The sequence below is a fragment of the Python bivittatus genome, unplaced genomic scaffold (assembly GCF_059951505.1).
Source record: "Python bivittatus isolate LINGU-HERP-01145 unplaced genomic scaffold, Pbiv_v1 ctg000590_np1212, whole genome shotgun sequence".
NCBI classification, from domain to species: Eukaryota; Metazoa; Chordata; class Lepidosauria; order Squamata; family Pythonidae; genus Python; species Python bivittatus.
In genome coordinates this window covers 2,195,345-2,222,675 of record NW_028277086.1, presented here as the reverse complement: position 1 = coordinate 2,222,675, position 27,331 = coordinate 2,195,345, and the positions used below count along the sequence as shown (strand labels likewise).

General features: G+C 47.6%; 1 protein-coding gene across 1 annotated transcript in view; it reads right to left on the bottom strand.

Moving 5' to 3' along the window:
* Positions 1 to 27,331, bottom strand: part of LOC103062888 (1-phosphatidylinositol 4,5-bisphosphate phosphodiesterase gamma-1-like) — a 62,835-nt gene that overhangs the window by 12,842 nt on the left and 22,662 nt on the right. The window contains exons 4-23 of the mRNA XM_088148866.1: positions 24,087 to 24,180; positions 22,886 to 22,933; positions 19,358 to 19,442; positions 18,375 to 18,455; positions 17,313 to 17,347; positions 16,527 to 16,599; positions 15,099 to 15,200; positions 13,554 to 13,672; positions 13,025 to 13,110; positions 12,267 to 12,387; positions 11,597 to 11,765; positions 9,801 to 9,920; positions 8,726 to 8,833; positions 7,583 to 7,770; positions 6,125 to 6,325; positions 5,484 to 5,603; positions 3,150 to 3,333; positions 2,897 to 2,974; positions 1,614 to 1,717; positions 423 to 519 (exon numbers count right to left, since the gene is read on the bottom strand). Coding sequence (XP_088004992.1) covers positions 423 to 519; positions 1,614 to 1,717; positions 2,897 to 2,974; positions 3,150 to 3,333; positions 5,484 to 5,603; positions 6,125 to 6,325; positions 7,583 to 7,770; positions 8,726 to 8,833; positions 9,801 to 9,920; positions 11,597 to 11,765; positions 12,267 to 12,387; positions 13,025 to 13,110; positions 13,554 to 13,672; positions 15,099 to 15,200; positions 16,527 to 16,599; positions 17,313 to 17,347; positions 18,375 to 18,455; positions 19,358 to 19,442; positions 22,886 to 22,933; positions 24,087 to 24,180 — 2,213 coding nt within the window. The remainder of the gene's footprint in view (positions 1 to 422; positions 520 to 1,613; positions 1,718 to 2,896; positions 2,975 to 3,149; positions 3,334 to 5,483; positions 5,604 to 6,124; positions 6,326 to 7,582; positions 7,771 to 8,725; positions 8,834 to 9,800; positions 9,921 to 11,596; positions 11,766 to 12,266; positions 12,388 to 13,024; positions 13,111 to 13,553; positions 13,673 to 15,098; positions 15,201 to 16,526; positions 16,600 to 17,312; positions 17,348 to 18,374; positions 18,456 to 19,357; positions 19,443 to 22,885; positions 22,934 to 24,086; positions 24,181 to 27,331) is intronic.

Genomic DNA, 27,331 nt, shown 5'->3' with positions numbered 1-27,331 from the left:
AATGCGAAAGAGCTCTGGTGTATTCTTAATAGTGCCACTTCTGTTCACTGGCCGTTCTGGTATCTTTTAAACCAGTGTTTTTCAGCCTGGCTGGCTGGGGAATTCTGGGAGTTGAAGTCCACACATCTTACAGTTGCCAAGGTTGAAAAACATCATTGTAAACGAACATAGGCTGCAGCCTTTAAACAGGATAACTGCTGGGGGGGGGGGGGTTCCAAAAACTTCTAGGGAGTTGCTCATCCACTGAACTTTCTTCTTCCACAAAGAGGCTCCCCTCTTGACTGAGCTATTTGCACCCCCTCCTCAAAAGGATAGGACTGTGCCAGAGTAATCTTCTCCATCTTGGGTCCCTGTAGATGTGATGGGTAGAGGGGAAGGGTGATGGGAGTGCTACGAAACATTTGGGAAAAACTGGAACTCACCGCTTCGTCCTGCTCCGGCATGGAGGCACTCATGATCTCCTCCACATAGTTAGCAGGAAACCAGAGTTGCTTCTTCCCGCCATAGTCCCCTCGCCACCTGGAAGGGATAATGGGAGCAAGGCTGGCAGACGGATTTGGGGATTATTAAAGGTGACAACACAGCACACAATGGCAGGATAGGTAACCAGGGCAAGACAACACATCTTGCCCAGCACAGCCCCAGGCGCACCAATAGTGGACCTTCGATTAGGGGATGCAAGACTTGGCCATCTCTCTCCTGACTTGGAGGGTGACGCTAAAACAGCCTGAGAATCACGTGTGTAAAAAACAGGTGAAGCTTCAGTCACACCACCGTGGCTACCAGCTTGATTTTTTTTGCCCACGACTTGCAGATACCCCTGCTGAGATCCTAGGTCTTCCAGATGCAATGGGTCCACCCTTCCTAAATTCCTCACCAGCAGGTCCCAGGAAGAGCTCCAGGCTGGGGAAAGCTGTTCTGCAGGATTCATTCCATGGAAGGTATTCACCCTAAACCCCTAAACCATTTCTCCAACGATTTTATCTCCCAAAGCTTTTCCCATGGCTGAAATCTGGGTTCAGACCCTGCGCCCTACTAGAGGCTCCAGCCGTTCTCCTGATCCCTCTGGCCTCTCCCTCCATTCTTTTCCTGGTAAGCATAGACCGTTTACCACATGAACTGGTGCAACTATATTTACAGCCAACCATAGCTTAATTCCAGATCAGAAAAGGGAGGATGAAATGGATAATGACTGAAAGGCAAATGAAAGACAACAATTTTCCTGCCATCTTCTTGTAGCACCATTAAAACGATGCTTCCACACAGGAAGGGTTACATCAGGCTATTGTGCAGCCATTATCCACAAGCAACATTCCCTGTGACATATTTTAATTCCTGTCACTTGGGCACGCTGGTCCCATTTATCAGTTCCTTTCCAGAACAGTGGCACTGCAGGGCATTAGCCAAGAATACCCGCTGAAGGTGTGTTTCTAGGTGCCCGAGGGTTTTAAAAAGGGGGAAAAAACACGGGGAGGAAATTAGCAAAGCTTCAGTCATGCACCCCCAAGGTGCTTCGGGCCCCTTCCTTGCTGGGCTGAGATTCCTGGCTGCTTTGGGGCTGTCCAGCGAAGGCAACTTGGAGTTGCTGCCCTCCAAATTCAGCTGTGACTCACCATCCGCCATCTTGTTTGTCAACGTTATGAATGATGGCTTGCTTGCAGAATGAGAGCTCGTCTTCTCGCTGGGCTTTGTAGTCATACAAGGCCTTCACGGTACACTGCAAAGCAAAGCAAGTCTGTGCCAGGTTTGGGTGAAAGATGGCGTGCCCCAAATTCAGAGTCACGGGGCCTGTGTAGATCAGACCCACGACGTCTTGGCTTCTGCAGTGCACGTTTTTCTGCTTACAAGACTCGGGGGTTTAAAGAACGCTGAATGCGTTTTTTCCTCCCTAAGGACTGGGGTGACGGGAGGGAAGGAGGTCACAAATAGAGCTGTGGCTGGAAGGAGTGCAAGGAAGTGCAGACACAGGAATAAGGGAAAAGAGGAGGGGCCTTGTAAAGTCTCCTTTCTCCTGGTCACCAGAAGCCCAATCATTCTCCCCGACTCCCACCCCGTCACCCCAGAGCAGCTGTATACTGTAAATCAGTGTTTCTCAACCTTGGGAACTTTTAAGACGTGTGGACTTCAACTCCCAGGATTCCCCAGCCAGCAAGGCTGGCTGGGGAATCCTGGGAATTGAACTCCACACGTCTTAAAGTTCCCAAGGTTGAGAAACACTGCTGTAAATTAATAAAATCATGCTCCTAACAATGATCATGTCAGAATCTCACAAAGAAGTTGTTGGAATGATCCTCACTTGATTTTATTTTCCTGTCCCTACCCAATGATGTCATTTAATCCCCAGCATAAGTCTGGACCCCTAGGCAGTTTATACCCAATCCAGGTTTATTGCCTTGCATGACCGAGAAGGACCAGAGAAAGGGAACGTTCAGTGACTTAAGACTTTCATAGAACGAACTAAATGCAGGCTCTTTGCAAACCATCAGGCTGGGCGCAATGCTTCGCTCCACCCTGACCCCGTTAGCCTTTTGTACAGCTCCGAAGACCCAGCTCTTCCCCCAGGCATCTGGGCCAGGAGGTTAGGTGAGCCCTGCTGGCGACATGGCTATTCGGTGTGGGAAACCGGGGCATCACGGGTTATACACTGGGGTAGTGGTTTTAATCTTTGTACATCGCCCAGAGTCACTGCTGTGAGATGGGCAGCTCTATAAATCATTTAAATACATCCATCCATCCATCCATCCATCCATCCATCCATCCATCCATCCATAATTGGCTAATGTGATCAGCATTTTCATCCTTTATTTTTAATTGCAATAATGAGAAGGCGGCCATATCTATTTTTAAAGCTGCAACAGATGAGGATGAAGAGCAACCCCTGGCCTCGTCCACTTACCCTGGCCACAGGCATCTTGTTGGCTTCCACATAAAAGTGAGGGCTCCTCACCTCATACAGTGCCCCATAATCCAGCTCCTGTCAGGAAAAGAATGAGACTCGTGACCAGACCAGCCCTGGCCCCCCTGCTCTAAAGCAGTGTTTCTCAACCTTAGCAACTCGCCGCCAGCTGGCAGGCGAATTCTGGGTGTTGAAGTCTACCCATCTTAAAGTTCCCAAGGCTGAGAAATGCTGAGATAGAGGGACCCCTCACCGCTGTGCCCATCTTCTCCAAGGTCTCCTCGTTGATAGGGTACCGCAGCTTCATCTTGCGGTAGAGCGGGTGCTTCTCGTAGTAGCTGACCAGGTCGAGAAGGCTCTCGAATTCTGCCGAGCTGCCCAACATGAAAAGCCGCCCTTCCTGCTGGACTCGGCAGTGCTTGATCTTTCCCTCGGCCCTGCGGGTGAGAAATGGCATCAGAGCGGCCCCCAAACCGCCCATGTCAAGGGGAGAAGGAAGGAGAACGTCAGCCCTTCAGGGTAGAAACAGACTGTGTGAACCATTGGAACTCTACTTTATTGTTGGAGGGTACTAGACAACTCATGATCTGCTGGGTCATCCTTTCAGAGATATTTCCTTACCTAAACAGAGAAACAGAATGACTAAGGGCAAGAAAGCAGTGGGAGTGTGGATGACTTGCAACTTCCTGCCAGCTTCCCCACTGACTTTCCTTGGGGGAAGCTGGCAGGGAGTGTTGCAAATGACAATCATGTGACCGCTGCCAACAGCGGTGGCGTGGTGGCACTTAAGCAGGCACAACTTTGTCAAATTTCAATCCCACAGGAGTTATGGGTCCTGGATTTTGGATGCATTCTGTAAGTTAGCCCATTTGAGGCACCTTGATTGAAAAACAGTTGCCCTATGATGCACCGTTTCGCTCAACTGAATGTTACAAAGAGATAAACAGATAGGGAAGTTTTAATAGTATATAGATCAGTGTTTCTCAACCATGGCAGCTTTCAGATGGGTGGACTCCAACTCCCAGAATTCCCCAGCCAGCCATGCCAAGGTTGAGAAACACTGATGCAGATAATAACAGAATCTTGATGGTGTTTCCCCTGCCCTCCCTCTTATACCAAAGAGAGTCAAGGTGGGGAAGTCTTGAGACTTTTCCTCACCCTCTCCTGTCTATCAAGGCTAAGCTGATGTTTACATAACAGTCCTTGAATTCCTTCTTCAAGGCCATTGCCCTACTTCTCTACACCAAATTCTCCCTAATGGCTCATTTGTGGAAGTTGGAGAACCAGGCACCCTTCTACACACGATCCTGGCATCCTATTTGCCAAGAACAGCTGAGACAGGACATGCTGAGGACATAATGGAAGAAGAACATTGCCTTCCCTGACCTCAGGGGTGCTTAACCTGCGGTCCATGGATAGACTTCAGGGGGTCCCCAAACTTGGATGGGAAAAAATAAAATTTTCACTTGCCTATCTTTTAAATGTATTGTCTTGTTATAGATTTCATAGATTAATAAAGAAGCACATACATTACTGTATTACATAGTTGTTATTTTTTAATATTGTGAAAACTGGTTTCTGTCTGTGCTCCTGCTCTCTGAAGATGCCGGTCACAGATGCTGGCGAAACGTTAGGAAACAAAACTTCCAGAACACAGCCACACAGCCCAGAAGACCCACACCAGCCATCGTATTCCGGCCGTGAAAGCCTTCGACAATACATTAAAACTGGTTTCCTTTGGTAATCTCTATCTATATATTTCATGCTATGCATTTACCATATATACTCGTGGATACCCATTGGGGGAGATGGGCGGCATACAAATTTGAAAATAAATTAAAAAATAAAAATAAAAATAAAATAAACCAAGAATTTTAGGTGCTAAAATACACCCAAAGAATTGGGTTCAGATTATCTGTGAATAGGTTTATCCATGAATATATACGCAATGCTTTTTAAAGTACATCCTGTATATACCTGTGTATAAGCCTATCCGCAGAGAAGCTGACCCCCCAAAATTTCATACGTTTTAATTTTCCCAATCGGCTTATCAGGAGGTGGCACATTTTCAGGGTAGTTTGGTTAAAAATTCAAGGGATGGCTTTATTTATTTATTTATTAAATTTCTATGCCGCGCATCTCCCCAAGAGGGTGACTCTGGATGGCTCAACAATTAAAATCAAACGGTAAAAACAATAAAAATATAAGAGTAGATTCCACAACTACTCCATATAGAGTAGATTCCACAACTTTTGAAACTTCCCCGCCACCCTCCTGCCTGGCTACGAGACCACCAGGCTGATTTCACTGCCAAATTCCCAAATCTATGGGTCAAGGATCAGTTGACCCACATCTCACCACTTTACCAGGGCAAACTGTTTGTGGTGCCCTCCAGGACAACTCTGCTCAGAGCGACTCGTCGCAAGGGAAAAACATTCTGGGGAGGGGTAATTCAGAGAGGCCCCCTCTTTTCTCTGCTCAGCGTTCTCCCCACGGCAGCTCTGTCACCCCCTGCGTGAATCGCCCTCTACTGCCCCGCTGGTCCTGGGGCTTTGGGGCGCCCACTCTCCTCCTAGCGCAGGCTCACCGAAAGGAGATGGCGTAGGAGTTGGCCTCGCTCCGCTTGCGCACGAGGAAGGCGCCATCCCGGGGCACCCGCATCAGCATGTGCTCAGCCTGCAGCCGCGTCAGGTTAGCGTGGTACCATCTGGGGAGGAGAGAAGGAGACTCCAGTTAAGACCCCCCATGCCAAGACCAAAGGGTGAAAACTGTCTTGCTGATCTGCTGGGAGGGGCCTTCCGCTGACCAGCCTTTTCGGGGCTTCAAGCTCTGCTTGCTTTTATTCAAAAATTAAAAGAGCTCTCCAGACTCAAGCAGCGTTTTAGCAAGGGAGGAATGCTTGGCTCAAGAAGAACCAAACTTGCCCACCGTTGTCCAGTCCTTCCTTTGGATGGATTAAATTTAGAATGCATTCTGTGCATGCTGAGAAGCTCCGACATCCTCTAGGACTGACCGCTGGTGCTCAGAAAGCGTTTGAAAGCTAAGAGGTGTTGAGGCTTGGGTTCAAGTCCACATTATTCAGGATTCCCCAGGCTGGGGCCCCCAGGGCTGCTCTTTCCCAGCGGGCCCCAGGGAGGGGGGGTGACCACGTGCCCCACCCCACCCCACTCCAGGGTCAGGGTGACCACGTGCATCGGCAGGGAAGGAAAGGGGGACCCGGTTGCTCACTCCTTGCTCTCGTGGGCGTTGGGCTGCGGCACGGGGTCCGTGAGGCGCATCTCGAACTCGTTGCAGCGCAGCGGCACCTCACGGTAGTGGCAGATGAGGCTGTACAGGCTGTCAAAAACCAGGTTGTCGGTCAGGTAGAACTTGGTAGCACCGGCTTCCTGCCGGGAATGGATGCGACAATGCTGGACCCGTCCGGAACGCCTGTAGAACGAGGCGGAGAAGATGAACAGACTGAATTTTAATTTTTCACACGTTCACTTCCAGTTTCCATTTGCTTTTCGTGTTTTTAGGACAGGAAATTATTTCCTAAGTTCCTAAGGCGACCAAAGGTCAGGGAGGTAAAACGCAGGCTTGAATTTTCCCACATCCCTTGGGGAGTGAGGGCCCCCCTGGCAGCGTGGTGCCCACCTGCATTTCCTGCCCCAGCCCTTTGGGCCGCTCTGATGTCATAGAAATCCTGCCCAAACCATCATTTATATAATTTGTGCCAACCGTGTCATGCTGCTTACAAAAATTACGTAATTTCTGTTATTTGCACATGAGGCCATTGGCCTCCCTTGCCCCTGCTGATGCCAATGCAAGGCGGTCCCCAGGTTCAGCTCAAAGCCTGCAAACTTGAGGCCAAGTTACTTTTGACATGTTTGTTTAGCTATTTTGTTCAGGCGGGAAAGACGCCAGACAATTCCAGCTTGTCTGTGCATCAGATGAGCTCTGCATGCCTCCACCAGCCAGGATTTCTGATCATGTTCTTCTCTTTCCTTGCGGTGGGCTAACTGCACTTTCTAAGGATCTCAGGCCTGAGACATGGTAAAATGTGTCTAGGCCCAAGAATTGTTTGCAATGCTGACAAATAAACAGCGGAAAATCTTTTAGGCATTGCCAGGAACCCACTCTGGAAAAGCAGGAAGGCACAGACACCTCATTTATCTCAGAAAAAGCCCTCCGGATGGCAATCGTACTTCCCTCCCCGCACAAGGGTGGGCACTCTCTGCTTTCCCAACGGTGAATCGCTTGCCCCAAAGCAGGGCTTAGCATCAGCCTTCAGTAGAAGCAAATATGCCCCTCATTTCAAATGTCTGTTCAGCCCATACAGATAGAGCAAAGCAGAGCTCATGTCTGGTCTTGAGAGCAGGGTGGGGACCACAGGCGTACCCCAAGTTCCCATTCTGCAGCTCTCGGTAGTTCTTCGGATCACGGTGGCTGGAAGCCCAGGGTGGTTTCCCACCATTTTGAGATGGAAACAGACAAAACCTACAGTGTGAGCCCTAAGAGTGGCTCCCTATCATTCAAAAACAAAGCAGACCCCCCAGCTCTACCCCAAACCTTAACCCCACCTAGTCATGTGACACCCCACCCACTTTGTACCTATGAGCCCCCTCCAGGGTTAACCCAGGCCAGCAAACGCTTGGCAACCCCATTCTTAACGGTAAAAGATGTCAGGGTGGCAGGGTGTCCTACCAGAAAGAGAGGGTGTAATCGCCCACAAAAGTCTCGCTCTCCCGCACAAGGAAAGTGCCATCTTTGCCACCGGTCTCAGTGCAGTATTCGTGCAGCAGCCGCTCGGCAATCTGGCGCCCGTCACGGCCCCCACCCAGCTTGCCATGGAACCACTTCTCACTAAAGTGCAGTTCGTTGTTGTTAAACTCCTGCGAGCCCCACCGGAGGAGGGGGCAAGACAGACCGAGAGAGGGGAGGGCATGGGGACACATAGGATTAAAATTGGGAGGGGGGAAGACAAGAGAGAGAAAACAGTAGCAGTAAATGAGGCACAGCCTGTTCCAAATATCTGTTTAGACTACTTTGGCACATCTTGAAAAAAGCAGGGTGCGTAGCAGCCAAGTTCCGGGGTCTTGTTGCTCCATACAGCTTCTTCTTTGGAAAGGGACCTCGAGGATTCCTTAGACCAACTCTAACAGTCTTACTTTAAAAGTTTTGACTGTTTTAACTGCAGATTAATAGATGAGCATTTTGGTTTAAGGATGAAAGGCAATATACTTTTTAAAGCAATCTCATGAATAGCACAGTGGCTATGGGACCAAACAGGGAAGCACAGGGTTCCTGACCAGTATCTTACTTTTGCCACAAATTTGCTTGTTGGCCTTCAGAAAAATGGTGTCCGACTCCCCCTGCCCTCTGCAATATGAAAACATAGGCTGGCCTGCCTGATAAAGTTGTAAGCTGGTCCCACTGACCGAGAACGCAGCATGCAAAACTTTAAATATCTAACATTGGGCATATCTAATAACATAGTAATGCTGTGTAACTACTGAGCACCAAGATGAGAAGCTTGCAAATCCAAAACAACCACCATTATGTTGCTGGGCATAATGAATGCCGAACTTTGCAGGATGAGCAAGAAGGGAGCTTTCAAGTTTTTCCAGCCCTTAGGGGGACGGGGGGTGGGGAGGGAGGGTGTTGAGAAGGTTAGCCCTGATCCCTTCACCTCCTAATGATAATGAATATTTATCATTCCACAAGTGAGACCAGCAAAAACTCAACTTCCCCAGCCACCCCTAAGTGATTCCTTCACAATTCCAGCAGAGTCACTAGTCCTCTTGAGACAAAGCTCTCCCTCCAATGACAACTCCATCAGCAGGATACCTCCTTCTGTTCCGCCTCCTCCTCTTCTTCATTGGACTGGTAGTGGGAGGTCTCTTCGGAGTAATAGATCTTGTTGCTTGTCAGAACAAAATAGTGGGGGCTCCAGGTCTGTTACACAGAAGGGGGGATGTTGTTAAAGCAAAAGAAAGTAGAAGGGTTAGGGTTAGGGTTTCTGAATGCAAGGCCAAGTAGTGGTCAGATGCAAACCCCAAGAAAGCAGAATCCTAGCATTTCACCCCAAAACAACACTGCATGGTGCTGATAGCTGTAATCAAGTAGGCTGGCAGGGGGGGGGAAGAACCTCCCCCATTTGTCCTCTTCAGTGGTGCCCAGTGGTTGGGCGAGACCCCAAGTGTCAGGCCTCCCCTAGACACACAGTGATAGTATCAACAGCCTGGCAGCAACACGGAAAAGATAACAAAAGCTTTGGGATACCACCTGCTCAGTAAAAATAAGTGGGGGTCGGCAGGCAAAAATCTTCCCTGGGGTCCCACACACCTGTGAGTGTTCCTGCTTCTGCCCCCTAATTCCCAGTGCCCAGGGGGTGTTTGGGCTGCCCCAGCTTTCTTTCTCTGGCCACCATCTGCTTGGAAGCCCTCCCTTGTCCAGAGTCTTGAGCATTAGCTGGGCAAGGTGGCACAACAGCTTGGCATGGTGGAAGCTGACCATTTAAGACCCTGTGTCTTACAAATATCTGGGCATCCAGTTTCCCAGCTTAGTCCCACAAGTCTGATTGTATCCTTTTCCAGCAGACTTTGGACTCAGCATCTGGTCCATGGGAAGGTGGGAATTTGTGACTCTGAAGGGCGACGACCAGGGAGTCTCCCCTCCAGAGCTGGTAAAATGGAAGAGCGTTGGCTCCTTGCTCTCACTCCATTCCACCAACTGTGGGGAAGCCTTCCCTGATGTGGTGCCCCCCCATGTTCTGGCTGCCAAAGTTCCAATACATCTGGAGAGTGCCTGGTTGGGGACGGCTGGTGTGAGCAAGCCAGGGTGGCAGAGACCATTCCGGGGCTCTTCTGAAGAAAACTGGCAGCCTCAGTCATCACAACCTGGCCCACCCCTAGGAACTCACATGGTCAATTGGATCTTCAAGGTACAGGATGCCATTCTTAATCGAATTGCTGATGTCGTTCTCAGAGTAGCTGGCCGTGGAGACTTCTTCATAGAGGTTTCCTTCCACCAGCTTCTTGTGCTGTGACCAGAAGAGAAAATGGAAGAGGATTTGAAGGGATGCAGTAGTGACTGGGATACACCACTCATGTCCGAGGGTTCCTGATGGACAGTTTTCTCTCTAAAGCAGCTCTTCTAAACACAGAGGATGAAGGAGAGGGAAAGATGATGGAGGAACTAAGAAGATGGCATTTTTGGCCAAGGAACCCAGCTCTGCCCAGGAGAGCTCACCTGACAACATGCTCTCTTTTGGATGCAAATGAAACCCTCTTTATTCTTTTAGACCTTTCCTGAGGACCTACCCTTCTTCTATTTTTGTATTTCGTGAACTATTTTAGATCTATATTTCTTTATATGGGGTGCATTTTTAAAACACTGTTTCCCCCTGGCAATTATGGCAAAGAGCCTATAAAAATATTGCCAGGCTTTAATTGCTAGATAATTTTAGCACTTTTTACACTTTTCATCTGTGTTTTTTACTTTCTATATTCTATTCTTCGTTTTTAAATTCTGTTAGCCACCTTGACGGTTGGCCAGAGGAAGGTGAGACACTGATGCAATTAGAGGTTTACAATTTAATACACGTGGATAAGTGTGCCTTAAGAGGCCCATGGACTACACAACACCAGCCTTCCTTTAAAACAGGGGTTCCCGATCTAGGGTGCCCGCACCCTCAGGGGGCACGAGATGGAATTTCGGGGGTGCGACAATTTTATGCACGGAGTTAAAAACTATTTTTTTTTAAGTTTAGTTTCTTCATCCGCATTAGAAACTAGACTTCTTTATCTTCAAATGTGATATTACTTTTGCAAGGGGTGCAAACATTAATCAAACATTTCCTAGGGGTGTGGAACATAGAAAAGATTGGGAACCACTGCTTTAAAAACAGCTGTGGTTCAGACGCAGAACCCTTGGCTGTATATAAAGGGACTCAGACTCCCTGGTCAAACAGGGCTGAAAATCTGAAATTGCTGCTGCCTTGTATCCTCCCGACACCCAAAGGGAACCTAATGTGTGTTTTACACACTGGATGTCGCCATGCCCACCCCCTCTTCACCCTCACCCCTGCCTTAGCATCTTTCTCTGCTAACTGCAAGGATTCTCATCCAGACAAGAGAAACCGAGCTCATCCCCACTCACCTTCTAAGAGCCCCCCTCCCCAACTCAGGCAAGGTGCAATCTCTTCAACCAGTTTCCTCCACGCCTGGACCCCTCCTTGCAAGAGCTGGCTGGGAATCTTGGGAGCTAACCCTACATGACTGAAACTACGGTGGAGTAATGCTTTTTAAAGCTGACTTCCTTCTCATTGCTAAAGCCTTGCTCAGAGATGGAAAGGTAGCAAATAATAACAACAGGAACAATGTCAAAATCTGTGGGACCAGCCTGGTATGAACCAGAAGCAATAGGTGCATATGATGATAAATGCTGGCTTGCCCTTGTAGCTATGATAGCTAAAAGCTGTATCATTATATTATCTAGGTCAGTGTTTTTCAACCTTGGCAGCTTGAAGCTGTGTGGACTTTAACTCCCAGAATTGAGAAACACTGATCTAGATTATCCCTCTATTTGCTCATAGCTGTGCACGGGAGACCCAGGGAAGTGGAACTGAAGTCACGTTGCTTCGGGGTACGTAAAGGGGGCAGAGAGGCCGGGAAGGTCCAGGAGTTTTCCAAGGCGGGAGACAGAGTGCTTGGCTACCTTGATAAGGATCTTTTTCTTGAGTTGGGCAGGAGAGGGAAGCTGGTCAGCATTGACGTCAACCGGTTTGGTCAGCAGCATGTCACCAAACACTTTCTTGAAGTGGGACGCCATGTTCCTCTGCTGGACGATGCTGCAGTGATCTTCGATGGACAGAATGATGGGATACCTAAGGGAAAAGGAAGGGGCATCAGGCAGGCCCCTAAAGCCCTGTGCCTTGCTTATCTGCAGTACCTCTAGGGCAATCTCCGAGGACGCCGCATTTTGCAGAGCAAAGCGGACCATGGCTAAGCAGTTTGGAATGTGATGGTCTGATGCAATCCCTTCCTAAGAACAGGAGGGGTTGTGCAATGCGATGGGAACAAGCGTGAGAGGTTTGGAGCTACCAATTTCACTGGCTTTCCAAGTGGGCTTGGGATCAAGGGACACGGCTTCTGCCTGGCTGCTCCGTTCAGTCAACCACAAACATCCTTTCCAGTTTCTTCGCTGATCCCCCTCCACCCTGAGGAACGATTCGCATGGGGCCCCCAAACCATTTTGTGAGGCTCATTCTCACATGTGCACATTCCACCCTCCAATGCAAAAGACAAACTATAAAAAAGAAGAGGCCCAAGAGGGGGAGGAGGAAGAGGAGCAGGACACAAGGCCTAAACGCAGCAATGTTGCTTACTCAGAGGTGGTGAAGGCGTGCTCCTTGATGGTGTGCAACACATCCAGGAACTTGATTTTGGAGGTAAGCGTGTGGCCGTGGTAGATGATGGGCAGGTCATCCGGGCCATCCCAACAATCCACTGGGGCAGAGAAGATCAAAGATTGAAATTGCTTCTTAAAATTAGAGTCACAAGTTTTAAACAATCACATTAACTGTGCCTTCTCAACTGGGCACCCTCTGGGTGTGTTGAGATTCAAACACCCAGAATTCTCAGGTGGAGAGTGTTGTATGTGTGGTTGTGTGTATTTTTTTCCCCTGGGAATTGCGGTCTTTGCACACTTCTTGAAGGTGCCCAGCTGAGGAAACACAAACTTCTATCCATCCGCAAAATGTACACACATGCAGTTAACTGATTATTCATCTCAACCTCCTGCAATTAAATATAAAAAAGGGTCCTTGCAAAGATACACAAATTGCATTCTCCTTTTGTTACCATCAGAGACACTTTCAACTCTGGCACGATGGCCTTCCTAACAAGGGCCCTCCAGATGTGACGGACTACAGCTTCCAACATCCGCATGACCAGTGACCATGCAGCTTGGGGTGCCAAGAGGAGACGTATGGCACTTGTTTTTCCAAATGTAGAAAACCAGCTACATGGTGAAAAGACCACAGCTGGTTCTCAGAAATATTCTTGCTGCAGATCAGCAAAGACAACAACGTGACCCTTGACCGAGACTTGCTAATCGGACTGAGAATGGTGAGCGTCAACTTACATTCAATGCATCGGCATCCCACCCGAAGGCAGCGGGCGTAGGCTTCTAGAGAGGACTCACTGGAGAACTGATCCCCCGTGAGATACCTGCAAGAGGATGAGAAGAAGCAACCTGCATGACACTTGGGAATGGAGGAGACCTTCCTGCAAAGGCCATTACTGATTATGAAAGGTCGTTAGGAGAATTTGGAAATGCACTGGACAGGGCCCCCAAATCCACAATCTCTCTAAGATAAAATAGATGGGAAGATCTGGACTGAATCTCTTCATCCTTGGACAATCTGTGCTGAACACCTCCCAAGCATCTCCCTGGATCTGGGAATATAACTTCAACACAAAGCTTAACAAAGGACCTGCACGTGCTCTGGCCCCATATCTGTAGTGGGAGAGGAGAGTTTACGAATCCTCGGTGTCATGGCCAGCGTGGCCCTGGTGAAGTGCAATGGATAGACCTATTTAGCGTGACCCCAGTTGCCCGCTTTCCACCCACGTCCATCCATAATTGGCCCAAGAGTCCGAGGCACTCTTACGTGTTGTGAGAAGACGAGATCCAGTACTGTGACAAGGGGAAATTCATTTCTTCAGGGACGACCTGCTCACATTTGGAATCCATGAGCATGTTTTCTTTGGAGAACAAGAATGTCAGGAACTGTACAAAGATGGGAGAAAGAAAGACTGTTGGGGGACAGGGATGGAGGCATGAGATAGGAAACTTCAAGGGCTGTCAGGGGACAAAGAGGACATTCCAAAGAGGTCCAGACACCCCACCCAACTGCGTGGAACTCTGCAGCAACTGCTTGGAAGGACCAAGAGAATCACCATTTATTTCTGTACAAACCTGAGGCTGCAACATGGCTTTTAAAAGTTACTTTTAACAACATAACGTTGCAAATACCAGAGCTGGTCACCCAAAATGCTTGGACATCCTCGCATGTGTTTGTCTCCGTTAAACATGTGTGCTTATTTCGCGTGAGGTCACAGTAGTTGTGTGGCAGGAAGGGGAGAATGAGAAGTTTACTTTTTCCTGCTAAAGCAGATTTAAAGCAGCTAAGAAAATGGTTCAAATAATTCAGAACAAGATTTGAACAAGGTATGCCTTTAGAACACAGACTACAAAACTCTCAGGTTTTATTTTACCAGCCAGTTAGAGGCACATGGGAGCACGCAACCTTTCCAGTCTTTTGGGTCAAGCTGTTTAGGGCTTCCAGAGTCATAAGCAGCACCTTGAATTGAACCAGTGGCACTTTGGCAACCAGTGATAGCACGATGCTATCAGCTCTGAGGTTCAAGAGCCAATGATCACCTCAGTTGCCATAGGTGGGACACCATGTAGCTTCTGAAGGGTCTTCAAGGACTGTCTCACAGAGAAAACATTACAGTAATCTAACTAAGGAGAGAAGGTTCATGGGATTCTCTTCTACCCAACGATGGGGTCCATTTTGTCATTATAGTCAGTGATTGCAATGCATTAGTTGGTGGGGAGGGTGTCCTGCTGAGGGAAAGAGGATTTGCAGATGGAGGAGTGTGGATCAGGAGAAATGGACACCCCCCATCACCACCAAGCCTTTCCTCCAGTTCTGTGAGAAGAGGTCAACTCATAAGAACTGTGGTCCAAGACACCACAACAGACAGCACCAATGTACTCCAGTGACTCGTAAAGACATAGCTTCCTCTGCTGCAAACACTGCTGGTTGCTTCCAGTGTAAGAAACAGCCTGCTCAAAGGAACACCATCCTCCGAGAACTTGGGGAAAGCAGAGTGGCTTTGGGGTGTCGCCATATGCTGTGTTTCAGACATCTGACATCTCCTGATGGATTGGAGTCTTTCAGTCCCCAGGAAATGCAGCAATCCTTCGACTGCACTGCCAGAGAAATTATGGTGCTGTAGTCTAACACTGTGTCCTCAATCTCAGCAACTTTTAGATGTGTGGACTTCAACTCCCAGAATTCTGGGAGTTAAAGTCCACACATCTTAAAGTTGCTGAGATTGAGAAACACTGGTTTAACACATCTCAGAGGCCTTCCGGGCACAGCAATACACCCAATGATGATTGAGGAAGAGAGCTGGACACTCACTTCATCCAGCTGGAAGAAGGGCTCTGTCATGTCGCCAAAGCGATCCTGCAGGTAGCTGCACAGGAACCCCCGGACCTTGGCAATGTCACTCGCCCACGCTTCCTAGAGAAAACAGGCACGGGGCAGTTACAAGGAAGTTCTGCAGCAAGATCTGGGTTCGGATTGAAGGGGAGGGGCATCCACAGGGGAGGTCAAGAAAGTCAGGATGGCGTCCACAATCAAAGTCCTGTCCCTTTTATGTGCACTGCATAGGCTTTACTGCAATGAGTGCACCATTGGAAGACCTGAAAGACCAGGTTAGGATAGATCGTCATGGAGAAAATCTTATGTTTTTGCTAGGAATCAAAAACAACTTGACGGCAGATAATCAACCAATCTTTGTTTTACTCAAGCAAGGTGATTCTTACTTCGTAGCTAGATCTATTATTATATTATGATGCTGTCAACTCAACCTCCCATTCTGGTGGCAAGCATGCCTCCGTCCTGGCTCTTCTTGCATTATCAAATTTGGCAGTGCTGGGGGGGAGAGGGAAACTCTCAGTCCAGCAGAATTTCCAGACCAAACACAGATTTGAATTCAGGTGTCTTCCTCTGCAATCTCCCCCTTAAATCCTGGGAGACAACCAACTCCACTTGCTAGCGTTCCGTCAAAGGGGGTGGTGAACTTTAGCATGAGAAAGAGGTTTTTCCAGAGGGGGCAGTCCTGTGAAATCAGAAAAATGGAGCTGCCAGCCCAGGAGGGCAGTGGACCACCTGTGGAGGAATCAGGGAGGCCCTGGCAAGGCATTGAGGGTGTGGAGAGGGTCTGCCAGAGGAGGGGGAGACCGGGTGAAAGACTGGGTGCAACTGGGTGAAAGAGGCAAAGTCTGCTTCTCTAGGCAGAGTATAAAACAGCCGGACTATTAGAACTGCTGTCCACACTAGCTATAAATGTTGTGGGTGTGAAGGGGGCGGGGGTAAGGAGATGCGAAGCATTTCTATTGCAACAAGGAGGAGTTTTTCCTCCAGCAATTAAGTATTTCAGTGCAACATATTTCCTGAATAAATAAATAAACTGCTCTCTTTAAGGAGAGACATCTAAATCCCTTACAACAGATTGCTTGCACTGACACATTCCTCGCGCTGCAGACAGATTGCCTTTGCTGGAGGAACGTAAGTTGAGGCTGAGCAACTCTCTGTTACTGCAGTTCTGTGCTGCAGGAGGCTGGACTAGATGACCTCCAGAAAGATTTCCAACTTCTGTCCCACGGTGAAAAGGCTCATCTCAACATACCTCACAGTGTGGACCTCAAACTCCTGACTTTCATCTACTAACTGGTCTCTTGGGATGGAAGAGGCTAGTCCTTTCATACGCATCTACCCAGGAGAAGCTTTGCTAGCTATCTATGATGGTCTCACTCAAGCAAACCCTCCTCTTTTGATAAATACCTTTTGATCATACTGTAAGAATTTCTGGAAGTCGTATAAGGTGATCTGGCAGAGTTCCGGCCGATCCACGTTACTGAGAAGGAAGCAGAACAGATCTCTGTGCACTTGCAATATACATGCCACGCACCCACACCCACACTCAACACATTTTGTCAAGTCTGTGCATCTTCTAGGTCGCTCTTCCCTAACCTCTTCCCTAACCTAGCATCTTCTAGATGAGTTGGGACTACATCTCCCAGAATTCCCAGCTAGCACCACCTATAGGTCTGGCAGCACATCTGGGGGTCACCAGGTTGGAGAAGACCATCCTCAGATGAGAGCACCAAGCCCCAGGTGTTCATGGCACTTCTCAAAAGACCTGGTTCCTTGCTTATCAACTATGCTGGTCTATGACCGTAATAAAGATTTGATTTGCTTATCAAGAATCCCTGTCTAGTTTAGATGACTTCCAAATGGGTTCCAGCACGTGTCTGGAGGAGTGGCCTTTAAACAAATATTCACTGTAATGATGATGTGGCTATAGAAAAGCAGACTCCCTCTAACTACAGAGAAGCACCACTGGGTGGCAATGATGGCCTTCCGTCTGCTCTTGCTGATGCCTGGAGGCATCTGGCTGGCCATTGCTGGATGCGGATCTGGAGGAGCCCCTCGGTGCAAATCTTACATTCTTGTCAACTTTGCAGCTGCATTCAGACACCATCAGGAAGACCCTCACAACCCTCCTCTTTGGCCCAGAGCCCTGGGGCTCAAGAAGAGATGAGGAAGCAGAGGCCCCCTCTTACTTACCGTAAAGGGAAAGACAATTCTAGTTGTTCAATGATCTGAAAAGCAAAGGAGCCACACGTCCATCAGCAACGTTAGCAAGTCCACAAGTTTAAATCACTCAGAGGGCTGGGACTGACCGAAGCTTTAAGAAAAGGTATTTTAAGCAGAAGGGGTGTTCACTGAGAACACCCTTCAGTGATGTCAAATGGAGTTACTTTCCACAAGGGTTTTGCTTAAGCCAAAGAAGAAGGATCTAGATCAAGAAGATGATTTGCGATCCAAGTCCATCAATCAGATCTATTTTCTTAGAAATCAGCCTTCCCTTTCACCTTCAAGGAGATAATGCCAACTCTCCTGGATGTTATTATGGCAGGACCCCAGTTTAGCAGGGGGTGGGAAAACTAGATTAGCTGCAAGCACTGATGGTACACCCAGTGGGCCATGCAATTGATGTCCTCACCCTACAAGAAAATGTATTTTTAATTTGATTTTTGGGGGGTGCCTCAGATAATTTAGTCTGCCAGGTCATTGCCTAGTTCATTTGTAGGGACCAGCCACCTCCAACCGCAGTCTATTTGCAGCATTTATCTGAGGCTCAGTTCAGCCCAGTGGTGCCTTCCATGCCAAGCAGACTGTTTGACTCCAGAATGGTGGGGGCATTTCTTTCACCTCCTCCAGAATAACAGAAGGGAGGGAGGGGAAAGATATTCCATGTTCTGTCATCCCCTTTGCTAACTGGTCTTTCTGAAAGGCTCAACACACTTTGAAATGTGCAGCCAAAATTCCCCAAGAGGCTTAACTAAGAGCAAGAAAGGTTACCCAAGAACAAAAGATCAAGAAACAGCACAGGACTGGATAAAAAGTCTACTAACCAACCTCAGAGCCACTTGATAGAACTAAGACATTTCAGAGCATCTAAGGATTCTACAAAAAATCAGGAGGATTCTGGTAGAACCTTTTCCAGCTCACAAATCCGATTTAAAGGTAGGAGAAGGTGTTACCAGACTCCTCCTGATTTTTAGCTACTATAGACTAACACAACTCACCTCCTACAATGTCTATAAGGGTGGTATAAGTTCTTACCGATTTCTGCGCATCAAACATCAGGTTTTTATAGAACTGCGTAAAATGGTTGAAGGTAATTTCACCGCGGACCTCTACCTCCTGCGCGGGCAAAGAAGAGAAAGGAAGGTGTTGATGAAATTTGACTAGACTAGTTCAGTCTCTTCCAGCCTGGCGCCCACCAATATATCAAAACAGCTCCAAGAATTGGGGCCTGACCTAGCAGAACACTGCTTCTGTTCATTATTATTGTTACAGTTGTTGTTGTTGTTATAACGCCTTCATTTTGTACAACTCAAGGCCATTCAAAATCCACCCATCGATCCTGGAGAAAATCTGTGTGGTTGCTAAAAGTCAATACTGACTTGATGGCACGTAATCAACATTTTTGTGGTCGTCATTGTACTGCTTGCTTGCTTTTCCTTTTTCCTTTTCCTTCTTTTTCCTCCCACCGTTGTTTCCTTTTTGTTCTGCTTTATTAAATACGAAAATATTATCATGACATGACACCTAGTCACAAGCACTGCCTACTTACCCAACCCCCTGGGAGATGTAAGTAGCCAGAAGGTATGCCCATAGAAATGACCTCAGGGTTCGGGTTAGAGCAGGGTTCCTCAACCTTGGTGACTTGAAGACGTGTGGACTTCGACTCCCAGAATTCCCCAGCCAGCCATGCTGGCTGGGGAATTCTGGGAGTCGAAGTCCATACGTCTTCAAGTCAACAAGGTTGAGGAACCCTGGGTTAGAGGACAGAAGAATGTAAGCCATGCCCTGCTGGATCGGACCCCTGGACCATCTAGTTCAGTCTCCTAGCAGATGGCCTTCATAGGCACTCCCATTGCAATCAAGGTTAAGAACCAGTGACCCATGACACCTCTGCCACCCTATTCCTCACATGTGGCCTGGACAAGGCGAAGGTCTGCCCAGGTTTGGGGTTCGGTATCTGCTGCTGGAAATCTCTGGCAGCGTCTAAATCAAATAAATAAATGAATAGATCTGCTTACCACAAGTTTATCCCGAAGGAATCTCATGTTAGGCACGCGGTAGTTGACCTGGGGCAGCATGGCCTTCAGATCTTTGGGGCTGATGCTGCAACACAGAGAAAAGTTGTATGTGCATTCAGTCCTGCACAAAGACGTGTGATCACACCCCCACCTGGGTTGCTTACTTCTTTCCCTTTCCCCTCAGAACTCAAGAAGGAGTTCTCCTCATTTTATCCTTACAATAACCCTACATGGCAGGGCAAGAGAGAGAAATCCTGGCCCATAGTTGCACACCACTCTTCATGGTGGGTGAGGACCTGAACACAGGTCTTGTCCCCATCCAACACGTCCGAGACTGCACTACACTACTCAAAGCAAATAAGCTTTTGGGGGACTACAGGGCCAACACCACACAACTGATTCTGCAGATTTTTTTTTTAATAAGGTTTTTCTATACCAGTGTTTCCCAATCTCTGCAACTTTAGGATGTGTGGATTTCGACTCTCAGAATTCCCCAGCCATTCTGGGAGTTGAAGTTCACATATCTGAAAGTTGCAGAGATTGGGAAACACTGGTCTATATATTTGCCCCAGATCCCAAACAACAGACAGGGACTAGAATTTGTGGTTTGGAGAACTTTGGACAGTTGCGAATAATATTCCCCTGACAGACGGACACTTGGACAGAGACCCCTTCTTCGGTTATCTTCCTCTAATCCAGGATTCCTCAACCTTGGCAAGGGTGGCTGGGGAATTCTGGGGGTTGAAGTCCACCCATCTTAAAGTTGCCAAGGTTGAGGAACCCTGCTCTAATCCACCTCCGCTGGGACTAAGCTGTTGTTCTTGGCTGGAGGCAGCAGGGGGCAGCAGGAGATCCCCACCACCACCACCACCACCGCCCCCCAACTCCCCGATCTCCTGCAACTCCATCCTGCCTGTTTTGGATAAGCTCAGCCACTACTTTGTGGATTACAAACTGGGTGTGCTCTCCTACGAAAAGGGCTCTGAACCTTTCCGTGAGGCCTTTCCCTATGGTTGGTTCAACCGCGCAGCCAGCGCTGCAAACCGAGAGCTAAACTGCTGGACAGGACATGCCGGGTGTGTGTTGGTGGGGTGTCTGTTCACAGGGTGCACACCAGCCCCCCTCCTTGAGCATCTCATGAATAATGCAGGAAGCCCAAGACCTGGCTGCACTCTGCGGAAGGCAAAGGGCATGGAGCCCTTTCAGATGGGGAGGGAGGGGCAGGAAGAGAACCCAGGAAGCAGCAGCAGCAACAGGTAAGCCTACCTGAGACTTTTAATCACAGGGCAATCCAGGCCAGGAAAGGTGGGGCTGTTTTCTGCCAAACAGCCTTGTCTGTGCAAACACATCTGTCCCGGGACTCCCGCCTGGAGTTGACTCCACAACAGGCACGTGAGCGTGCTCCGTGTGTATTTTTCATTTGGGACCCACCTTGAAGGCCACCTACTTCAACCCTGCACCCTCCAGATTTGCTGGGACAGCTCCCCCAGGTCCTCAATAAAAGGGAGGGTTCTGCAGCCAAGAGCAGGGTTGGCGGGTGCTTCGTGTTCGCTGATCTTGGCTGTTTTCCTGCAGATGTTTTGCTACCAGGCCAGGCCACCTCATGAGTTGCACGACACACACAAAGAACAGGTAGAGATTCAAGAGGGCCGTTGTGGTCACTCTCTTGATTTTTTGGGCCACACCCTGCAGGCACCCCCGAGACTTTGCTTCGTAAGTTGCACTGCCCAAGCTGACGCTTCTAACGTAATTCTTGAGACCGGGCCAGGTTGAATTCCAAACTGGATTAAGGCGTTCTGATTGGACCAAGCAGCGCTGACCGTCTTTTAATAGAAGTATTCTACTGGGACTTAAAACAACATCCTCTGATTGATATAACACCAGGAACCTTTGTGCCTTGAACGAATCCCCTTGGCCAGGGGGTTAAAATGAGCAGTTGATTAAAAGAATGTGAACAAGATTAAAGTGAGTTAAAAATTAACCCTCTGGGAAACGAAAAGCAGCCCCATGACTTCTTTTTTGCTAAGTACTCTCTGTGGATGAAAGCACATTTTCACCATAGTTTGAAGGTGCTACTCTGTGCCGTATCTTTGGCTGAAAAATAAAACTCCTGGACCCCCGCTCTCTCCTTGTCCGGCTCCACATCGTGCTCCACACCCATTTCCTCCTCCCTTTCCTATCCCACATCCTGTTTATGGCTTGTTGGCACGGGGGCGGGGGATGCCCAGTCAGTACTCCCCCTTCCTACTGTGACATGCCTTGGCCTTTTCCCACTTCCTTCCGAAGTCTTTGGTTAAGTCCTTTAATTGATCAATTAAATGTTCACGCTCAGGGAAAGAACGTAAGTGCAGCAAAAGGACTGTCCTTAGTGGTTCAGAAATAGAGGGGACAATATGAGGAAACCAGCCATAATGATCTCCTGAACAAGAACAACTGAATATGTATGCTTGCATCCAAGAGAGGCTGCCTGAAGGTTGGAGACAGGCGAGATGTATCACGAGCAAGGCTGAACAGAGGTGGGTGGCTGGGGAAGGAAGGGAGGTCCTTGCAAAGCAGGGAAGATCTGATCCTCAGGCAGAAGCTGCAACCTCAGGCTGGTCAGAGCCTACTTTTCATTGAGATCCCAAACCAAGTGCTGAGGGCCACACAGGAAGGCTCTCCCAAACCCCCAAAAACAGAGGACCAATATGCCTGGTCAACAGCTAGAACACTCTTCCCTGATCTGGTGTCCTCCAGATGTCAAAGAGCAGGAGTCTCTTCCATTGCTGGGGAACTCAAAAAGTGCTTTCCAACGTTTTGGTGGTTCCTTCATTTGTTGGATTTACACCTGGCCTTTTCTCTGGGTGTTCAAGGTGGGGAACACAGGAGCATGCCCTAATTTTATTCCCTACAACAACCACCTCATGAGGTAGGTGGGGCTGAAAGCAAGAGACCAGTCCAAGTTATCCAGGAGCTCCAGGGCTGAGTGGGGACTTAAACCTGGGTATTTCCACCCCATGTCTAACACCTTAGCTCTTACACCACACGAGCTGTTATTTGAGCCCATTGATTTGTGTACTGCCTTCTACAGCAATAGAAGACAAATCTGTTCTATCCAAGCAATCATGCTTCAGATACGTAAAAAGACCATCACATCACATCTTGTCCATACAAAGTGGCTTCTAGATTCCTCCCTCACTTTAATTGTCCCATTCTGGATATGTTCCATTTTGTCAAAATCCCCCTATGGGAGGTGGGGAAATCGGACCATATCTGAACAGGGCAATCACACACTTTCCCGGCAATCTGGGCACTGAATTTCTGTTGATGAAGCCTTGCAGGGTGCATTTCTGGCTCCCATTTAGCTTATGATCTACTAGAGATACTTGCAATATCCTTCACCATTGATTGAAGGGAAGGTTGCAGTCCTGTGAAGTGCTGCACCCTGCTCAAGGACAGAAAAAGGGAAGGGGAAAACACCTAGGGAGCACCAGCTCCTCCCTGGAGGCCTTTGTGGTCTTCAGAGAGAAAACCGTCCACTCTACTCACCTTCCTTCTCTAGATCTGTCCATTGAATCAAACTGCTTCCTCAACCATCTGAAGAAAGATAAAAGAGGTGTAAGTTTTAGAAAGGATACATAGGCAACAAAATTATCCCATGGAAAACAAGGTGTGATATCAAGTCTCCTTAGGGAAATTTATTCTTGGCTGGAGTTAACAGGTGGGTGCTTCTAAGGTGGGGGGGAGTCACTGCTGTCATTGCTCTCCTGAAGGACATGATACAATTCTGCTGTGAAGGATTTCAGACATTGTCTTCTCCTCCTCCTGAACATAGAAGCATAAGCTTTGACTTGCTGGACCAAACCAGAGCAGGGGCTACAAAAACCAAAAAGTTGAGAGTGGGCTATTATCTAAGGAAAACCTTCCAGGTGGTTTGATCTGTCCAACAGTGACCAGTTTACTTATGGAGGCCAAACTCTGTAAGAAGAGCCTGGACAACCATTTCTTGTAGATGGTTTAACTGATTTTCCTGCACATTGCAGAGGGTTGGACTAGATGATCCTTGTGATCCCTTCCAACTCTACAATTCTATGTTTCTATTAGTGCGTGGAATCTGAGGCTCAGCTCCATGCAAGAGATACAGAACTAGAAAGGAAGCCCAAGACATTTTGCAGGTGGCCAACCAGAAAGTGACACCCCTCCCCAATCTAACTCCAAAAGCCAACCCAAGCAATAAATTACGTACTCTAACTTTGCAATGGGACAAGTTCTCCATCACCCTTGAAGATAGCAGTAGCTTCAATACAAGCCAGGCAGCAACCAATATACTGCCTTCTGCTCTCCATCTAACCTCAGGATCTGCTGTGGAAGCAGCTGTTTCTCTTTGACTAATGGTAGGGCCAACAGTGACCTTATTTAGGGTTTTGCATGAAGGTTCCTTCTTCTCTCAAAAATTAGCTTTGTTTATGTGAAGCTCCTTAGTGGAGAAGGATGGACCATTTCCTCCCTGGAAAAATTCACTTTGGGGAGGAACAGCAAGACTGTTATTTGGTCTATCTCAGCCTGGGGACAGGAGAGAACACACACAGTGCTAAGCTGATGCCAAGGATGTGAAAGGCAGGCTGGAGCCTTTTAATCCATTCAGGGCGTGTTCATACCAGGAAAGGCCTGGAGTGACTGGAAGGGGATCATTTGCTACAAATTCTGTGTCATTCATGCTCTGCCCACATTTTCTCCTGTTCCCCCACACCTTTCAATTTGGAGTGGAGTCTGTGATCGCTGCGTATCTGCCACCAGCCAGTTCAGCCCGGCCACCCAGAGAGTCACATCATCCTCGCAAAAAGCTGAAAAAGAAAAGATAACCAAAGGATATGAAGGACAATAGATGGATGAACTTATCTAGGAGATCCTGGCCGAAAGGAAAGGCTCTCAGAAGCCTCATCTTGGCCAGAGCTTTAGACCTTGTTCCTCACACTCAATGTCTACTGCATGTCCGGGTTCATGCAACAAGATAAACCCGTACCCTGGATTAACCAAATCCCATTCCTACATTCACATATCCTGGGATGTCCCAACAAATACACCACTCGATGGCTTAATGTGTCAGGCCTGGTTCCCATAACAGACTGAACTGTTCCAGCCACTAGTCTAGCGTGTTGTAAGAAACTACCTAGCCTTCATCATTTATCCCTTCAGCCACAATCTCTTCCTAATCTGGTGGTTTTATCAAAAAGTTTAAAAAAATCTGCTACTGCCAAGTAAGAGAGAGTGCAAAGAAGATCAGGTCGAAATATGTTGCCTTCCTCCTGCTTTTCATTTAAGCTCTTGGAAAGGAGGCCCATGCTAAGAGGTTGGTCAGGAAGAAGAAATAACAACCCAGCTCTAAACAGGAGTTATAAGCCAAAATCTTAGGTCATTCCCACTTCCTTAGGATGGTAGGAAATGTATTTCAGAAGCTTCTTCCATAATTGATTTGATTGTGCATTATCTTTTGTTCATAGCTCAGAGTTCCACTGTGAGATGGATGGCTATATAAACGTAGATTCTGTTACAGAATTCCATAAATTTTATCAGACATAAAAGCTGAATGGGCAAAAAGTCACATGGCCCTGATCAATACTGCCACTTTGGTGAATTGAAATAGTTCTCTGTTTTAACAAAATGATGGTTTCTACATTATCCCAAACTTCGTCCCACTCTTGTCACAGATGCAAACATGTTCATACATGAGATATTCCCATCACGCCGTTCCCTTTGGGGTAAGCAATGTTACGCAGAGCACAGAAAGGAGGAAGAAACAGTAAGCCAAGTAATTAAAGACATGAAATAAGCAAAAAAGGAACATGGGCATATCTAGTTCATACCAACTCCATCCAGTGTCTCTCTCTCCATCCTTCCCCAACCCTCCTTGCTGCCACCACGTCCATCCACCACTTCATATGTAGACTTTCGTTGTCTGAACTTCTCGCCTCTCTCTCTTTGTGGAACTCATCAACTCCATCCAGCCACAACTTCCTTGTTCTTCCCCTTCCACTTAATCCATTAACTCTTCCTTCATGTATTTGTTTCGTAATTCAGTCCTCATTCAGCCTTTCTATATGACCACATGGCCTTAATGTATTTCTTTTATGCCACTCACTTAGTTCTGTATTAAGTCCACATTCGTTCAGGACCCATTTAGTCTTGACCCTCTTCTCATTTTAGTTCACCCATTTCTCACACACTTTGTTCCTCTTGCTTTCCTCTGACTTTCTACTTCTCTGAGGTGCCCAGCTGTCACTTCCATCTAACACACTGGGCAGAAACATGCTTCCATCTATAGCCATTTTCACTTCTTTAAACAAGCATTCATTCCTTGTAACAAATGAAATACTACCCACTATCTTTCTACCAGCATGTGCACATTCTAAAATTTCTCCATCCATTTTCAGCGCTTCCCACTCCAATTTCATGGAGATGATTCAGAAAGTACCAGGCTTGATGGTATCAAAAGCGGCTGAGAGATCAAAGAGGACTGGGAGGGTTGTACTTCCCCAATGTCTTTCCAACAAGCATTCACAAGTACAACCAGTGCAGTTTCATGCTTGGCCCTGGCATATAGCTTGAACTGCCAAGGTTCCAAATAATCCAGTTCTTCTAGGGCTGCAGGGCTATCACTTTCTCTACCACCTGCCCTAGGAAGCAAAGGCTGAAGGTAAGTCTAAAATTATCCAAAATACTCAGGTCAAGCAAAGGCTTCTTGAACAGTGGGAGCCCCATAGCCCCTTTTAGAGGTAATGGACTCTCTCCCCAAAGAAATGTTGCTTAATGCTTGAATCCAACCTCCTGTCATCTCATGAGAGGCCTCCACCAACCATGAGGGGCAGGATCCAACTGGGAGGTGGTGGGGCTGACCCTGCAGAGAGGCCTATCCATTTTCACAGGACTCAGAGATTCAAACTGATCCCAGATCACTTCACAAGACAAAGCCCTAGTCATCTCCATTGACACTGTCTAGCTGGAGTTCAACTCTGTTCAAATCTGAACCGTTTTCTCTGTCAACCAACAAGAACGGCCTCCAGATGTTCTTAGCTATTGAGTTGCCTTAAAAAGGGGCTGCTGAGCAGCATTCAGCAGACACAATAAGAGAGGCAAAACAGTTCCCTTTTGCCACTCAGACCACCACTGCGTAGGCTTGAACATGAGTTCCTACCAGTGTCAGTCAGATCTGAGATGGGCTGCAAATTCTCACCCAACGGTCACCATTTAATTTGTTCCTGGGTCTCTGAATGGTACAATCTATTTTTCTATACTCCCTTGTCTCATTTCCACCTATCCACTCATGACACCCAACAGAAAAATGTTGGGTCCTGGTTGCATTCATTTAGAATGTTGTACAATTTGCCCCAAGATCAGACCTTCATTCAGATTTATCACATCTTTCCCTTTCTTTTAGTTTCATGAACATGCAGCTTATCTATGTCTCTTTCATTCTTTCTGGGTGTCAATTTTATCTTATTCTTTACCATCTGCTCCTCTTACATTCCAAGTCACAAACCTCTATACGCCATGGTCATCGCCAGATGAGTCCATAAGTATTGACCATCAAAGTTTTGCTCTAACACCTTTAATTAAGATAGAGTAGATGTAGGGTACCAGACTTAGTTGAACCCAAGCCATATGTAGTGTTCCCTGTTGATGGTAAGGACAGTTTGAATGAATGCCACAGATACAACCAAAGCTGGGTTTCATATTACTCTATGCAAGCTAGGATCTCTAATCCAGAGACTACCTTACAAGGAGACCTGCTGTTGTCTGTCTTCCAAGGGGATTTCTGCAATGCGCTCTACATGAGGCTGCCCTTGAAGGCCATCCAGAACCTACAACTGGTCCAGAACGCAATGGCTCAAGTAATATAAGTACATCTTAACATACCCATATAACATCACTACTCTGCAAGTTGCACTGTAGGATCCAGTACAATCCAACAGGTCATCACCTACAAAGCCCTACATG